The sequence below is a fragment of the Myxocyprinus asiaticus genome, chromosome 5 (assembly GCF_019703515.2).
Source record: "Myxocyprinus asiaticus isolate MX2 ecotype Aquarium Trade chromosome 5, UBuf_Myxa_2, whole genome shotgun sequence".
NCBI lineage: Eukaryota > Metazoa > Chordata > Actinopteri > Cypriniformes > Catostomidae > Myxocyprinus > Myxocyprinus asiaticus.
Genome location: NC_059348.1, coordinates 20,656,949 through 20,674,809, shown reverse-complemented (window position 1 = coordinate 20,674,809; position 17,861 = coordinate 20,656,949). Strand labels below are relative to the sequence as shown.

The 17,861-nt window shown below is 37.0% G+C and overlaps 1 protein-coding gene across 1 annotated transcript; it reads left to right on the top strand.

The window, feature by feature from the left end:
* Positions 1 to 848: 848 nt before the first annotated feature.
* On the top strand, positions 849 to 17,774 carry LOC127441240 (mitofusin-1-like). Its single transcript, XM_051698411.1, has 18 exons — positions 849 to 967; positions 1,084 to 1,207; positions 1,812 to 1,947; positions 2,876 to 3,038; positions 3,991 to 4,115; positions 4,735 to 4,843; positions 5,067 to 5,174; positions 6,144 to 6,297; positions 6,593 to 6,660; positions 7,286 to 7,407; positions 7,663 to 7,789; positions 8,812 to 8,916; positions 11,606 to 11,708; positions 11,876 to 12,096; positions 12,270 to 12,392; positions 12,540 to 12,736; positions 14,168 to 14,302; positions 16,166 to 17,774. The coding sequence occupies exons 2-18, from the start codon at positions 1,093 to 1,095 to the stop codon at positions 16,233 to 16,235; spliced, it is 2,181 nt and encodes a 726-aa protein (XP_051554371.1). The 5' UTR covers positions 849 to 967; positions 1,084 to 1,092; the 3' UTR covers positions 16,236 to 17,774.
* The last annotated feature ends 87 nt before the right edge of the window (positions 17,775 to 17,861 follow it).

Below are 17,861 nucleotides of genomic sequence, written 5' to 3'. Positions count from 1 at the left end.
ATTTGCAAGCAGTGAAAGATATTTGGGTGGGGCAGAAATGTGCATTTCAGATATGCTGAATTGTTCTGTTGAAAATGATGACAGTTCAGGGGAAAGTTGCACACTTCCATGCAGCAAACCGCCACACCTCTTTATTTATCAGTCTTTTGCTCTTGCTTTTTCCTGGCTAAGAGAACCGCATCTGTGTGGTCTTTAGACTAGACCACTGTGCATGAAACTACTGAAGCTTTAAAAATGTTGGAGCACTTGAGCCTAATTAAGTGCAATGTTTTTACAAATTTCAAACAAAAGAACATTGGCACCATCTCTTGACCTGTTGGCCAAATACTTTTAAAACAATCAGGACAATTTAAATGAGAAATGGTTGCCACACACACACACACGGCACATGCCATTATAAAACATTCACTGCTTGCATCTTTCAAATATTTTTTAGAATATTGTATATTAACATTGCACAGAAATGTTTTACTGTACTTTAAACCAACATGAGAACTTCAAATACACAGCTATTATTAAATATTAATTCAGAACCACTGCTGCAATAATTCACAACATACGTCAAGTAGTATTAAAAAACAAAACAAAAAAAAAACGCAAACTTCTGACTGTCAATCTACTGTACATAAAACAATATATTGAATACTAAATCTACAACTAACTGTAATAAATTGCATTTTGTGGTTAGATAACAGGTGATAGGAATCTGTCCACTTAATTAAGTCCTGGATAAGAGGATTTGAGTTCACTAGTGCGGCTTTGCACAGACTTGCACAGACTGTCACAACATACTTTACACAGGCAGGCTTCTCTAAATATTACAGGAGTTTATAATACACAAAGTAACAATCAAGCCCAGAATAGACATTTTGGAAGAGGAGTAATATCCCTATAATGAAGATGCTCATTGACCTAATTTGAAAAACGGCACCAACTGAGCGCCTTCTGTTGTCATTCTTTTTGCAGAGTGAGTACCAATGACTTAATATGCTTTATAGGCTTCAACTAGGATTACATATATATTACTTTTTTCACCCTGTGTTTAGTCATCTAAGCTGTGAATTATACTGACTGTGCTTTCAGTATTTAAACATGGAGCATGATGATATTTCACCACTGCAGCACTTTGTGGTGGCAAAGAGGACAATCAGTGCTGTCTTTGACCAGCTGCTAGAGTTTGTTAGAGAGGGGTCAGATTTTGTAGAGGGTGAGTTGGATCGATTTACACAATTATCCCTTTTCTAATTACTATCTATGTATTTTGTTTATTTTACTTACAAAAACGTACCATAGTTTTATGTTATTTGGACATATACGATGGTTATACCATTGTTTATAGACAAGTGACATAAGCACCATTCACACATGCAACCAGGTAAATTACAGGAAAAATGCTGGGTTGCCTTTTCTGGTAAATGTAAATGGAAATTTTTAGGTAATGATACAACTTCGCACTAAGGGAAATTGCCAGAGCAAAATTTACCAGCATTTTCAAAAAGGTTGTGTTCACACATGACCTCTAACCTGAAATTTGCAGGTAAATTTCTGGAAAAGGATGTAGGTGTGAAAGGGGCTATAGACATATACTATGCTACATGAAAGTGGTTTTATAATTTATTACCAGAGTAATTCCATCTGATACCATTACTGTACCACAGTACTGCAAAAGTACTTCTCTGAAAGGGCTGTCATTATTTCCTTAAACACTGTTTCTTTCACCTAAGTCAAGTCTTTGGAGAAGAACTTCTGCTCGTGTTCTTTACTCTGAGGTGGTATTTGACATAAGCTGTGTATATGTGTGTGGTACCCAGAAACATGGAAGAGTGAGGATCTAGAGCATGTAGCGGAGGAGCACCAGTGTCTGCAGATACATGCCTGCTCCAGGAAACTCACCGTCATCAAAGATGTGTTAGCCCGCAGACATATGAAGGTGGCCTTCTTTGGCAGGTAAACCCACAGTGATGACTGATCTAAGTGTACTGGTATGTAAACCAAATGGTGAAAACAGGCCAGTAGAATGAGGCGAAGTATTAATGTTTTTGCTCCAGTTATTGAGGTGTTCAGTCAATATGAATAGCATTTTTTGATTTGTAAGCAGATATAATATGTACAATATTATATTACCATAAAATTGCCATAAATTAGGCAGCCAAATCTGAACAGTACTCTGAGGGGGGCTTATTTTTAGCATCTTTTTGCAGCCATTTTTTCACTGAGCATGTTTTGATTCAGTGTTTGAGCTACTACTAAATGAATAGTTCACCTGAAATTAAAAATGATCTCCTCATTTACTCACCCTCATGCCATCTCAAATGTGTAAGACTTTCTTTCTTCTGTAGAACATTTTCATCATAGAATATTTCAGCTCTGTAGGTCCATACAATGCCAGTGAATGGTGATCAAGACCTTGAGGCTCCAAAAAGCACATAAAGGCTGAAATATGACTCCTTTTTTACAAATTTTTACATCAACATTTTTCTTGGTGATCATGATTTCAAACATGATTACAGTTCCTAGCGCCATCTAGCGCTCTGCATATGCATCAAGCATTAGGAAGTGTATTCGAGCTTGAAATCATGATCGCCAAGACTGCTGATGTCAAGATTTATAGTGAAAAAGGGAGTTACATTTTGGTCTGTTCTCAGAAGACATGGATTAAACCACTGGAGTCATGTGGATTACTTATATTCTGCCTCTGTGTGCTTTTTGGAGCTTCAAAGTTTTGGTCACCATTCACTTGCATTGTATGGACCTACAGAGCTGAGATTTTCTTCTAAAAATCTTTGACAAGATGAATTTTCATTTTTGGGTGAACTATTCATTAAATAAATGAAGATAAATAAACTGTTTCTGGGTGCTTAATGTTGTTTCTCAGGACCAGTAATGGAAAGAGTACAGTAATTAATGCCATGCTAAGGGAGCGGGTTCTGCCCAGTGGAATTGGCCACACCACCAACTGCTTCCTGAGTGTGGAGGGCACAGACGGGGAGCATGCCTACCTTACCACTGATGTCTCTGAAGAGAGGAAAAGTATAGAAGTATGAGGCAAATATACTAGTGTTCATTTTAGATAATTACTATATGCTTTATAATAACTAGCGTTATAGAGCAGTTCAGAAATTATGTCAATTTGCAGGCTACCTCAGAAGGTTACTTGACCGTGGGTTCCCTCAATATTTTCGATTGTATTTTTAAAATAGCAGTTTTCAATTCATAAGTAAAATAAAGTCTGTGGTTAACATTGCCATTTTTTTCTACCACATAAATCTATTATTTGTCTGCTAAAATCGGTCGTTCATTTTCAAATTTCTGAATAGCCCCCAGTGGCCAAATCTGGAACTATATTTGTGTGCATGTGCACCTTCGTGTGACGCACTGTGCAAGACATGAGCAAACATTATACGAATGAAACCTTTGAATGGATGTGACATGAAAGGCACAAGAAACAATTTTCGGGGACATTTGAATAGCAGTTACATTAATATACTCCTGACACAAACCGTAAACTTAACTTTAACAGTACTGAGATTACAGCGTTCTTTCACTTTCTTTTTTGCAAATGATAATGGCCAGAAATCAAAAGGGATGTCTCGTCAAAGCACAGCATAGGCAATTTTCCCCTTGCCCGGAATTTGGCACATTGGCTGCGACTTCAGATGTAAAACAAATTGGAAGAAACATGCAGATTTCCTGTGCTGTCATGTTGACTGAACAGCTTTATAACGCTAATTTTAATGTAAAATTCATAATTATTATAATGGCTTGAAAATGTAAATTTTTAGCACAACAAAATGAACAGTTCTGTTTTTAGCACATAAAACAAAGTTTCAGCAAGCACCACAGGAAAACTCTTTATATAGAGTGTGGTATTTTAAAAAGATATATAGCATCTGTGTGAAAAGGTTTTCCAATATTGTGGCATGATTTGAATACTTTGTGTCATCCTCTATTTTGTTGAAGCTCTAAATTTTGTATCTGTTCACTCTACAGACAGTCAATCAGTTGGCTCACGCTCTGCACATGGACAGGAATCTAGATTCTGGCTGTCTAGTCCGAGTATTTTGGCCCAAAACTAAGTGTGCCCTGCTGAGAGATGATCTGGTCTTGATGGACAGGTATGGACCACTCAACTCTGGGCTAGGGTTGTAAGAGCTGGATTAAGGTTCAGTAGGGGAGGTTTTGGCAGACAAACAACAGACCTGGCTTAAAGGACAATCGCTGGCATACTCTTTGCATCCTTGGCAGGTGAATGGACTTCTACAAGGAACTTTACAAGGTTTGACGTGTTATGAAGGGGGGAGCAAGCGAAAGCACTAATGGATTTTGGCAGTGCTGCCCTAGATGTATCATGGGTGGTAGGCTAGTGTAACGGGAGCCAGCTGGTACGTGATAGCTGTGCAGTGCATGTAAACCTCACTCTCCTGGACTCAAGAGGCACACTAGCAACTGACACTAGAGGCTGTAGCATTTAGCCTCCTCGCTAGCACGCCTGCCTCACATGCCGGTTAACACCGGTTCAAATCCCGCTCAGAGCGAGTCAAGCAGCACCAGTTACAGTGGCAGCCTGTTTGGTGTATTCACTTGACTTAGAAAAACCACGTTTAATTACTGTTTACTGTTTGCTGAAAAGCAAAACATATACTAAGTCACGTGTTCTCAGATCAGAGATTATGAACAAAGTGTGGTCTGTATTTCAGTGAAATAGTACTGACCCGTTCCTTCTTAACCTCTCAGCCCAGGCACTGATGTCACATCAGAACTGGACAGTTGGATTGACAAGTTCTGTTTAGATGCTGATGTCTTTGTACTTGTGGCCAACTCTGAGTCTACCATTATGAACACTGTAAGTAGACAAATCAGACAAATCAAATCATGCAATGTTAAGATAAGCAATTAATCACAGTATGTGCTCCATATAAAAACAACACAGATTTACATGTATTTACTCACTAAACAAAACTCATAAACCTGTATTTTTTTTCTTTTTTTTCCTGCAGTTTCTCATTGTCACCTTTTTCCTTAATGTTGTTGCTTGGTTTAAATTATGTTTTAATCTGCTTTGAAAGGAGAAGCACTTCTTCCACAAAGTCAATGAGCACATATCACAGCCCAACATTTTCATCCTAAATAATCGCTGGGATGCATCTGTCTTAGAGCCTGAGTATCTGCAAGATGTAAGTTTTATATCAAATGATTCACAATGTATCACTAGTGATTCACCATTTATAAATAAAATTGAGATTTTATTTATTGCATATTTCTTTGTCAATAACATACATTTCAGATTCATAGCTAATGATATGACATCAGATTATTTGCTAACACTTTATAATAATTTTCACTAATAGGTAATTAACAAACTTTATATAATGCTTATCTTACAAGCTTTTTCAGCATTTAAATTACATTTATGTATTTGGCAGATGCTTTATCCAAAGCAATTTACAGTGCATTCAGGGTATAACTTTTAGCAGTTTGTGTTGCCAAATACGATGACTCTCTGAATAAATTTCAGGTGTTATAATGGATATGACAAGTTGGTTGGTTTGGTTTTGGTAGACTCGATCTGCTTACGACACTGCTGCTGCTGCTGCAGAGCAAGTGCGAAGTCCTGCAACTGCAAGAATATAGACATGCTGCATAAAGCACGTAGAACATGCTGCTGTTGCACAATTAGACCTACATACAATCCCCTTGAAGCAGATCTAGACAAGTGGTGCTGGGGAGGAGGAGGATTTAAGAAAAAAAAAACTCACATTGCTGTGGTGAAACCAGCTTTTTCTGCAAACAACTGAGGCAATTTAAATGTTACACAAAGTGAGAGTGCCCAAGCTGATTGGCTAAAAGTTTACATGTCAAAAGGCCTATCAGCTTGACCACACAGTATGCAAGCCAATTGGCTAACAGATTACATGTTCAAAGGACCTTTCAGAACTTACAATTATTTTCTTTACAAGAAATATTACAAATATGAATATAATGAAGACAAATGTACATTAACAATCTTTTAAGTATTGTATAATGTAATAGTGTTGTATAGTAATAGTAATGAAAGTTATTCTGAACTGTTACTGATTATGTTAACTAAAATGATAAAAAAATAAATAAAGGTGTTTGTTTGTTTCTCCTTTATTGTCTTTCAGGTGCGAAAGCAGCACATGGATCGCTGCATCAGTTTCTTAGTTGAGGAGCTGAAGGTAGTGGACCTTAACAAAGCACCTGACCGCATATTCTTTGTCTCTGCCAAAGAGGTGCTGAGTGCCAGGATCCAGCGCGCCCAGGGAATGCCAGAGACTGGTAGGCTCCACTGCTTTGGTTTGTTTTTGACACTGTTCTGGAGGGAGACCAGGAAAAACTAGGCTTAGCCAAGTCAAAAATGAGGGTAAAACAACCATAAAACCATCTGCTAATATATCTTGGAGTGGCCAATTGAGTTGATACAATGACTTTGAGAATGATGCTTAGGGTGTTGCCATAAAGTGTTGAAAAATGCACAAAAATGATGCTCAACTGCACATGATTCATTTCTTATTTCATGTTGTATTGGCTGGTATTATGAGGACGAAATGGGGCATATGCTTTTTATTTTCAGGCGGCGCTTTGGCTGAAGGATTCCAGGAGCGACTAAGGGAGTTCCAGAGTTTTGAGAGAACATTCGAGGTGAGAATGCACTCGAACTGTGGTCACCGGCTCCAGAATAATCATTGTCTGACAACGAGGCTAGAAAACAATGAAGATTAAGGGGAGCTCGGAAAAGTAGCACATTGGAAAATGAGTCTTAGTTTTGTCTGCCTAATGTTTAGACTAGAAGAGAATTTATGAGGGCTTTACCCAGAAATGGTGTGATGTGATGATGATCCCCTCAAGCAAACTGTTTTGCATCTGCTGCTGGCTTCTAGATGTGTGAGATACTTGGCCTTCCTCATAGATTCCAGGCTGCTTTTCCCATAGTGCCACATCCCTGAGCCAAGTTCATGGATTTGAGTAGGTGAGCGTACCTCACTCTATCACTATGTCCTCTCACATTTTTTGGATCCTGGGATGAAAATTCACAGTAATCTATGATGGTAATAACAGATGGGTCTGTAGTGATTCAGCCTGGCAAACACACAATGAATAACCAATGTGAGAGTGGAAAGCAGCAAAACATGTCACCCTTGTTGATGGGTTGTAGATACAATCTTACTGTTGGAATCTTGTTTTGATTAGATGTTTTAATCTTAATGTGATCTCTGATAATTGTGTCACAATGCTGGCTCAAGAACATGCTTCATGGATTCCACAGGAATTTATCTCACAGTCTGCCGTGAAGACCAAGTTTGAGCAGCACACAATCAGAGCCTGGCAGATCACCGAGTCGGTCAAGGCTATCATGGATGCCATCAATATTTCTTCAGCAGAAAAGAAGTGAGTTCCAGAACATTCTCTGCTTTATAATGGAGGGTTTCTCTCCAAGCTCTCAAACACAGTATTGGTGACACTATTGAATCAAGGCCTGAGACTTCAAACCTTTATGTTTTTGTGTGGAATACAAAAGGAGATGTTAAACAGAATGACAGCCTCTTTTAACTATTTAAAAAAGGTATTCTACATGAAAGTCAGTACAGTTTTTTGTAGTCAAAAACTGAGGCTTCTCTGCTGTTTGTATCTGTATATCCATAGAGTGTTCTCACTAGAGGAGCGAGAAGCTCTCATGGACCGGTTAGAATTTGTGCAAAATCAGCTCAACTTCCTGACAGAGGACATCAAAGACAAAATAAAGGCCATCACTGACGATGTGGCTGCCAAGGTAACCTACATCATCACTCCTTACAAAAATTTACCAGAGTAACCATAATTTCCACCAAAATACATCTACATTTTACATAAAAGGCATTTAGCTGACATTCCAGATCCAGAGCGACTTGCACAATGCTTTAGCATCTCATTTTAATCAACAGATGGCAAGCATCACTATGAATTCGACAACAGAATGTCAAAGTTCTGCTTCAGAAATCGGTCTATGCTTACTGATATTTGAATCACAGCCCCCAGTGGCCAAAGCAGGAAGAGTTGTTGACCAATTCCCGGGTGAAATGGCCACAGAGTGGGGCCAAAAGTGAGTTGTATTTTTAGTTGTAAATGATGTAATACAGTCAACAGGAATGCATATTTTACTAACCCTTCATTGAAACCCCAACCCTAAATCTAACCGTCAGTGGAGTAAATATTTTATTTAAAAGCGAAAACACAATGTCCATATTGCGCTCATCAGTGTTTATGGGAATGCAAATACTTCCTGGTTCCCACAGGACCAGAACCCATGTCTCTGAGGTTCTTCATGCAAACAGAATTGATGTAAACATGCCTGATGGGGGATGCTGCTTGTCAGTAATTCAGCAAAATGGGGTCGATTTCAGGGTACATGAACTTTCAGAAGCAACATGTTGATTTCCCATGTGATTATGTACATGTGCATACAAACATGTGCTACTAGTGCAGTGAACCTAAATCAGATCAAATACAAATGCATACATAAAAAATACATAATTAATGTTAGTACTGTAAAATTAAAATACATTATGAGATCTCCTAACAGTGTGATTAAAGCAGTGGATAATACACAGTTAACACAAGTGTATTGTAGTAACAACTGTAATAACTATGGTATTTTGAAAGTATGGTTACACTGGAAAGTTTTTGTTAAGGACTACATGAAGATCTATGTACTGTACACATAAAAAGACAATCTCTGCTGATATCTGAACCTTATGTTTTCTCTACTGTGTTGAAAAGGCTTAATGATGTGACATTATCACGCTGCTCTTCTAGGTGTCCAGTGCCCTGGCAGAAGAGATTCGTGGCCTGTCTGTTGTTGTGGATGAATTCTGCACTGATTTTAGCCCTGCCCTGGATGCCTTAGCCCTGTACAAAACTGTACGTTTTGATAACGCACCCTGTGAAATAACAGTAACAGACATCCCAGTTTTTATATTTTTTTAATCAACAGATTAGTAAGATTACTGTAGAATTATCTAGTACAGTCTAACATATACCAAAGAAACCTAAAGACATCATTTAGGAGTGCATTATGTCAACTGTTCACTGACTGATCTCCGGAGATTTACCTGTGGAAACACAGCTGTCTGTGTGATCAGTGTAACAGGATTGAGAAGCTGGACTTTTAATGTCCTGCTGGTCCCTATGCACAAAGAAATATTACTTTAGATTCAGAGAAAATGTTCAACGATTAAAAGCTTTTAATGTGACAAAGTCTAACACTACTTTGCATTAATTTATTCAGCTAATGAATAATTTAGTGAATTCAGATGGAATGAATTTGGAAACTTCCTCTCAGAATAACAGTGAGCATAATATTCTGAGCCACAGACACACACTGCACACACTGTCTTCTTCTTATTCATTATCTTTGTCTTGTTTTCTAGTTCAAATATCGTAATGCCCTTAAACCATATAAATTCATGTGATAATATTGTGATAACATTGTGACAAGTACTATTGAAAAACTTGTTTTCAGAGAATGTATGCCAGATAGAAGTGTATTTTGTCTTGCTCTATTGACAACTTTGTGTCTTCTGTTTTAAGCATACTTTAAACCAGTGGTTCTCAAAGTGTGGTCTCAAATTTTGCTCACTGTCACGCATTCAAAAGAAACATATGCAATTTCTTTTCCTTTCTCCTTTTCTCCTTAAGCCTTGTTCATACATTCTCTTAGCACCACAGCGCATCATGTGCATGCCATGCAGTTCTTGACAGCCCAAAGCGTTTATGTGCCATCAGGTGCACTCACTGCGCTGCGCATATGTAAACGAAGACGTTTTCATGCGTGCATGCCAGACTTATTGGGTGAAGAGGTGAATTTACACTTAAATTTCGGCCTGTTTCTTACACAAGAAAGAAACAAGTATGGCTTCAGGAGAATTGAAATATAGCACACGAGTGATATGGATGACTTTTATGGTGCTTTTATGTGCTTTTGGAACAATCGCAATCCTCTTATCCCTCAATCTTGTGTTTCACAGATAAAAAAAGTCATGCTGGTTTTGAACAACTCGGGGGTGAATAAATTAATTTTGGGTGAGCTATTAATTTTAACATTGAACTGTTTGTTATTCAGCAGAACAGTGAAAACTGAAAGAACGCATTCGGTTTTCATTGCATTTTTTAAGAAATCTTTTGTTGTGACATGAAATTGAAAGAAAATGTTAATCTTTTAAAATCTTTTTTATATATACAGTATATAAAAACTCTAAACATACACTGGTGGCCAAAAGTTTGGAATGATGTACAGAATTTGCTCTTATGGAAAGAAATTGGTACTTTTATTCACCAAAATGGCATTCACCTGATCACAATGTATAGTCAGGACAATAATAATGTGAAAAATTACTATTACAATTTAAAAAATGTTTTTATAAACTTCTTAAACCACTTCAAAGAGTTCTCATCAAAAAATCCTGCACGTGCAGCAATGACAGCTTTGCAGATTCTTGGCATTCTAGCTGTCAGTTTGTCCAGATACTCAGGTGACATTTCACCCCACATTTCCTGTGGCACTTGCCATAGATGTGACTGTCTTGTCGGGCACTTCTCACGCACCTTACAGTTTAGCTGATCCCACAAAAGCTCAATGGGGTTAAGATCCATAACACTCTTTTCCAATTATCTGTTGTACAATGTCTGTGTTTCTTTGCTCACTCTAACCTTTACTTTTTGTTTTTCTGTTTCAAAAGTGGCTTTTTCTTTGTAATTCTTCCCATAAGGCCTGTACCCCTGAGTCTTCTCTTTACTGTTGTACATGAAACTGGTGTTGAGCAGGTAGAATTCAATGAAGCTGTCAGCTGAGGACATGTGAGACGTCTAATTCTCAAACTAGAGACTCTGATGTACTTATCCTCTTGTGTAGTTGTACATCTGGGCCTTCCACATCTCTTTCTGTCCTTGTTAGAGCCAGTTGTCCTTTGCCTTTGAAGACTGTAGTGTACACTTTGTATGAAATCTTCAGTTTTTTGGCAATTTCAAGTATTGTATAGCCTTCATTCCTCAAAACAATGATTGACTGATGAGTTTCTAGAGAAAGCTGTTTCTTTTTTTGCCATTTTTGACCTAATATTGACCTTAAGACATGCCAGTCTATTGCATACTCAAAACAAAAACAAAGACAATGTTAAGCTTCATTTAACGAACTAAATAGCTTTCAACTGTGTTTGATATAATGTCAAGTGATTTTCTAGTGCCAAATTAGCAATTTAGCATGATTACTCAAGGATAAGGTGTTGGAGTGATGGCTGCTGGAAATGGGGCCTGTCTAGATTTGATCAAAAGTTTTTCTTGTTTTAAAGTGGGCGTGACCAAAAAAATCACAGAGAACCACTGCTGTAAACCTACATTTAACACAAGTGAAAAAACTGCTGGTGGAACTAGACAAAATACACTCATTTAAGACACATTTGCTGGAAAGAAGTTTTGATATCTTCTGCAATCTGTCAAATTTGTCTTATTTTAAGCATGTTTAGATATTTGTACTGGAAAACAGTAAAAATGAGCACTGTATTAATGACAAATTTCGGCAAATATGCTATAATCGTTCGTGTGCATTTTGTAGAAACTCATGGCCTATGTTGAGGAGCGAATGGTGAGGAATTTGGACCTCCGCTGCTCCAGCAGTATAAACGGCTGTGTGTTGTCATCTCAGAGAGACATCATGGGTACACACACACTACTGACTCATACTAACAAAATCATACATCACATGCAAAGCTTTATCCACTGTAACACTTCAGTATGTAAGATTTTCCAGGCCAAAATATTGTAAAAGACATTGTACACTAAACAGCTTTCAGCATGGATTGTGTCGTTTCATTCCCATGTCTAGACACCATACGACCTTTGCTGCCCCCTGCTGCCCGAGGTCAACTCCACCTCCCCAACAGGAACTTCAACATGACCTATGACCTGAATTTTGCCAGCCTCTGCGCAGATTTCAAGGAGGATATTAAGTTTCAGTTCTCATTGGGTCTTACATCTTTGGTGAATCGTTTCCTGGGGCCTGCTAAAGCAAGACAAGCTTTGAGCCTATTGGACCAGAATTTAAAAGTAACTTGCTATTCTTTTTTTTTTATTTATTAACTTTAATTGCTCCAATGGGATGATAAAATATAAAAGGATTTAAACAGGTCTGTAGAAGTAAACAGATGAGCATTTTGTCTTTTATTTCTGAATGATGAACCTCCAGTAATACAAAGGATTTGATTTGTATCTGTGCACAGGCCACCTCATCCTCTACTTCCATGAGAACCCAGGCCCAGGAGGATTTGGCCATCTCTGTGGCAACAGGGCTGGTCTCTCTCACTTCCAGAGCATCTATGGGCATGTTGGTCATCGCTGGAGTGGTAAGAAATACCTGATTAAAAATCTGTTTATACCAGGAGGAATCACTTGCCGGATGCCAACATCTTTGAGTTCTAAAAACATTCAATTTATATTGTTTATACATTTAAGAGATTTAAACAGATTTTTGTGGCGCCATGTTTGGACAGGTGTGGCGCTCTGTGGGATGGAGAGTCATCGTTCTCTCTGTGAGTCTGTACAGTTTGCTCTACCTGTACGAAAGACTCACCTGGACCAACGGCTCTAAAGAGAGAGCCCTCAAGCATCAGTTTGTGGACTATGCCACTCATAGACTGCAAGCTATCGCCCATATCATCAGCAGCAACTGTGGACAGCAGGTTCAACAGTGAGTGTCAGACTGAACTAAAGAATTTCATAACGTTTGAAAATGTTTCTGTGTTCTTTCACTGCTCAAATTGAATACTGTATATACAAGTACAAAATATAAAAATATCATGAATTCTAACATAAGACGCATAAGACACGCCAAACAATTAGAAACCGTTGATATGTTGTTGCTTTGATGGTGATTATTGTTAGACCCTCTGTCTCAAGAGTAAAGACTTTTGAAATTACTTTGTTGGAATTTCCACCACAGCACTGTATAATAGTATTATTAATAAATACTACTGGATGGTTGCAGGTAGGTGCGTGAGACACAGACAAATTTGTAGGAAGAGGAGTGACCCCATACCCTGCCGCAGCTCAATCCTCAACTCATTTTCCCCTCTAGAGTACAATGGTTTTTTAATGAGACACAGTTTGAAGTCCATTTTTATGATTCTTATGCTCCGAACACTATAATTAATGTTCAAAAATCTTTATATATATATAAAAAGCTAAAATATCTGAGACTAGGGAGGATATTTACATAAACAGCAATGTTTCGGTAACACTTAATAATACTGTTCCATTCGTTAACATTAGTTAATGCATTAGGTATCATGAACAAACAATGAACAATATATTTTCTACAACATTTATTAATCTTTGTTAGTCAATAAAAATACAATTGTTCATTGTTAGTTCATAGTGTGTTAACTATCGTTAACAACTAAAACTTTTGATTTTTATAAATGTATTAGTATATGTTGAAATTAACATCAACCATGATTAGTAAATGCTGTAAAAGTATTGTTCATTGTAAGTTCATGTTAACTAATATTATTAACTAATGTTAACAAATGGAACCTTCTTTTAAAGTGTTACCAATGTTTCTCTCTTAAGACTTTGCTTATAGTAGGATTATACTAGTGAATAAGATGGTCGATCAAGAATGGAAAGTGACCACTAAAACAGAGGCCTAGTTGTGAATCAGTGTTTAATATTAGTCTAGATCATGTATAAGGCTACAATACATATCTGTCCATTTTGAATTCCCATTTGAATAAAAAGTTATCCACATCCACAAACCAAAACATCAAAACCATCTGTTGTTCGAAAACTCTTTAAATTCAGATTTGCTTGACAGGGTCAGACACAAATCATATTGAATATTGGTTAACTGAAGACGCACCATGTACTAAATAAAAGGGTAGTTCATATGATACATCACCTGCCTTTCCCAGCACTTCATAATCATGGCAGTCATAATTACGAATCTAATCTACGAGCTGATGACAACTAAAGAGAAAAGACTGGGGTGCACCTGAATGAACTAAAAATAAACATGCATTTGATGAAAATATTACAAAATTTGCAGCATTGGCTTGAATGATCCGTAGCATGAGGGTGTGCGGGTGAAGTGTGAAGGATATGCGTCTTGGCATTCTTGCAGGGAGATGGTGGCCGTCTTCGCCCGCATGTGCCAACAGGTTGACAAGAGCGAGATGGAGCTTGAAACGGAGATCCGCAGACTCAGTGCCAGAATCCAGCGGCTGGAGAGCGTCCAGAGACACTCCAAAACTCTCAGGTATAACAGTCATGGTGTGCGTGAGAGATATTGAGAGAAAATACTGAGAATGAATGAATTGACAGCTCATACTGGATATAATTACTCTTAATTGAAAGCAAATCCTTGTCTTCTAAGAATTTTAATGGTTGGGCGGCATCATTTAACATCATTGCATTTAGGTTCATCTGCTTTTTTTTTGGTTTTTTTTGTATAATATCATGAGTCATAGGCTAATTGTGTTTATGTTATGCTTTCTGATTTAATCATTTAATGTTAAAATACTTTCTCCGATCCCAGCTTAATGCGCAAAGACAAGTAGCCTTTAAGTAATTTTGTAGGTTGATTTAGCCAAAACACTGTGGCGCTATCAAAACATTACCAGTCTCGACCAGACAAATAACAGCAAAACACAAACCTTAGTCTGGGTAGCAGCATATTTAAAGGAATATTTTGGGTTCAGTACAAGTTTAGATCAATTGACGGCATTTTTGGCATAATGTTGCTTACCACGTTTATTATAAATAGGGGGAAAAAAAACCATGCGGTAACAGTAAGGCACTTACAAAGGAAGTGAATGAGGCCAGTTCATACAAATAAAAATACAGTTTCAAACGTAGCCACAAGACGTAAATTTTTGTGTTATAAAATCAGTGATTTATCAGTGTCAGGTTTATATGGTTTATATATTCAACTCTACTATTGGATATAACTTTACATAGATCAGGCAAAGTCTCTGGATCATGTAAGCAATTTCATCACACTAACATAATGTTAAACTGAAATATAAAATGTTTGCATTTTGCTATACTTTTTAAACTGTGTATTTTAGAGCTTATGGACTGGCCCCATTCACCTCTGTTGAAAGTGCCTCACTGGAACTGTGACTTTTGTTTTTGTTTTGTTTTTTACTTAAAGGGATAGTTCAACCAAAAATGAAAATTCTCTACTCACATTATTTACTCACCCTCATGATATCCCAGGTGTGTATGACTTTCTTTCTTCACCAGAACACATTTGAAGAAAAATAGAAAAATATCTTAGCTCAGTAGGTCCTTAAAATGCAAGTGAATGGAGATTTCTCTTTTGAAGCTCTAAAAATCACAGACAGTCAGCATAAACATCATCCATACGACTCCAGCGGTTAAATTAATGTTTTTTTAAGCAATATGATCACTTTTAGTGAGAAAAAAGATAAATATTTAAGTATTTTTTTAACTATAATCAAAGTCTTTCTAGCAAGTACACTGGCGGCCACCTTTGAAAATGCTATGTCAAAGAACATATTTCAAATCAGCAGCACAATCTGACAATGCTGATATCATAAATTGTGCTTCTTTACCAGCTTGTATAGCTAATGCGCATGCACCAAAAGCGATCATGTCGCTTTAGAAGACATTAATTTAACAGCTGGTGTCGTTCTGGTGAAGAAAGAAAGTCATACACACCTGGGATATCATGAGGGTGTGTTAATAATGAGAGATTTTTCCTTTTTGGGTGAAGTATCCCTTTAAATGAAGGACGAGTCAAAAACATTTTTTTTTTTTTTTGTTTGTTTTGTTTTTTGTGGTAATAAACATTATGCCACAAATGGTGTCAATTCAGTTGAACTTGTATTGAACCCAGAATATTCCTTTACTTTTTCATGATTGAAACGGAAGCTGTGAGGGATAGACAGTGTGTAAGCCGAGATAGGAGAAAGTATTTTGATGTCTGCTTTAACTAAGGTCTGTTGGTTTAACCTGTGGTGCGAGTTTGTTCAGAAAATCTGTTTGAAAACAATAATTAATTTTGCAATTCCATTCTGTGACACTAATGGCACAGAAGATACACACTTCTGCTTTTAGTGGTCTCAACTGATAATATTACTCGTTTTATTCACAGGCACAAAGCCACTGATCTTGAGTCACAACTGGAGTATTTTTCAACACATTATCTACAGATTCAACATTAACAGAGCAGAAAGTATTCACTGAGAGCTGGATTAAGACTGTCCTCCATTGTTGAGAGCTGGAACAACCGGTTTTTAATAACAGCATTTGTGCTGTATGAAAAGATACATTTAGTCCATATTATTTATTTTATAATGACAGGTTAGTAGACATGACATAATTTTGTAAAGTTGACATGTCTGATGTGTGACATGTAAAATCCATCTGAAATTTGCATTTTGATTATTCTTTTAGAATTTTGCATCCATTATAGCCTCATATTGAGATTAAAAGTTATATTCATACTTCGTATGATACATCACTCATACTAAAAATGTATTCGTCACACTACAGGACCATCTAAAATGAACTATTGAAGGCAAAAAGATGATTGAAAATGGAAAAAAATAAAAATAAAAATAAAACCGGTGAAGAAATAATGGCCAGTTGCAGGTCCTAAGATATACACTTTTCCTTGATGTTTATAAAAAATAAAAATAAAAATAAAAGTTCATGGACACGTTGTATTAAATACCAAAACACTAAATACTTATAGCACGATCAGAAATTAGTACCATTTACAAGAAAAAAATGCCCTTGATGAAAAGCCTTTATTGATTATGAGAACAAATAGTAACAGGTGTCACTGCCACTGTACAAATACAAATAAACTCTGGTGTTAAAAAAAAAAAAAAGACTTAAAAATATTCCACAGCAAGTGATCATTGTTTTCTGAACAAACGTAATGAAATAATACAAATCTGTTAAAGTAAATTAAGACGAATGTGTGTTAGAGTCAAGAGGTTTTGTCTTCTGATTTTGTCCAAAGTGTCAGACAGAACCGCAAAAAACAACAAAACAAACAGAATTACTGAATAAGAGAATCAAAAACAAAATAATTTGGTCTTTAATCAGATAGTTATGGCATCTACAGTACCATCCATATGCTTTTTGTCCAGTGGCAGATTGAGGGGGGTATTTAGGGTAAGGGCCCACACAGACAAGTGGGCGCCCTGAACTCCACCAGCCATCTCATTTACAATCACTCCCTATCTATCGCTGAAATCTATATAAAATACATCAAAACCACTATGAATTATGTAAACCACAACTTGTGTTTTGGGTTGAGTGAAAGTCTGTTGTTAATATGATTTAAAGATTGCACTTGGGTTATCGGAGTACTGTTCATAAGTATGTTCTGTCCTAAATAATAGAACGTTCTTGCATTGCCCAAATTGTAACAAGTTAAAACAAATGCAAACACACAAACAATATGTTGATTTTTGCTTTGAGTGTCAACACAGGATAACACCTCTAGTGTACTTTCTTTTTTAGAAACGAGGTCAGGTCATTTCTTTGTTGTGATCACATGATTGACGTGAATTGCTGCAATGAGGAAATCTGCCTCAGGGTTTCAGTGCAGTAATTTCGTTGTTTGGTAGCGTAACCACCTCAGCAAAAACAACTGTGGCCTAGTTCCGATTCAGAAAAATTAAGCTCTCGCTCAACCTCCTCTAACAATGAGACTTGCACATCGGAAATTGCGGGGGAAACTTTTTTTTTTTAGAAAATATAAATATTCAGAGCTCATGTCATAGATTATGCCGAGTGTGTACTGTAAACAAAAAACAAATGCTGATTGAGAAAGA

What these genes read in the sequence shown, in the direction of transcription:
- LOC127441240 (XM_051698411.1), top strand. Translation starts at nt 1,093, where the DNA reads ATGGAGCATGATGATATTTCACCACTGCAGCACTTTGTGGTGGCAAAG. An exon ending in ATTTCTTCAGCAGAAAAGAA is followed by an intron (nt 7,408 to 7,662) that starts GTGAGTTCCAGA and finishes GTATATCCATAG; the next exon opens with AGTGTTCTCACTAGAGGAGC. An exon ending in AGACACTCCAAAACTCTCAG is followed by an intron (nt 14,303 to 16,165) that starts GTATAACAGTCA and finishes TTTTATTCACAG; the next exon opens with GCACAAAGCCACTGATCTTG.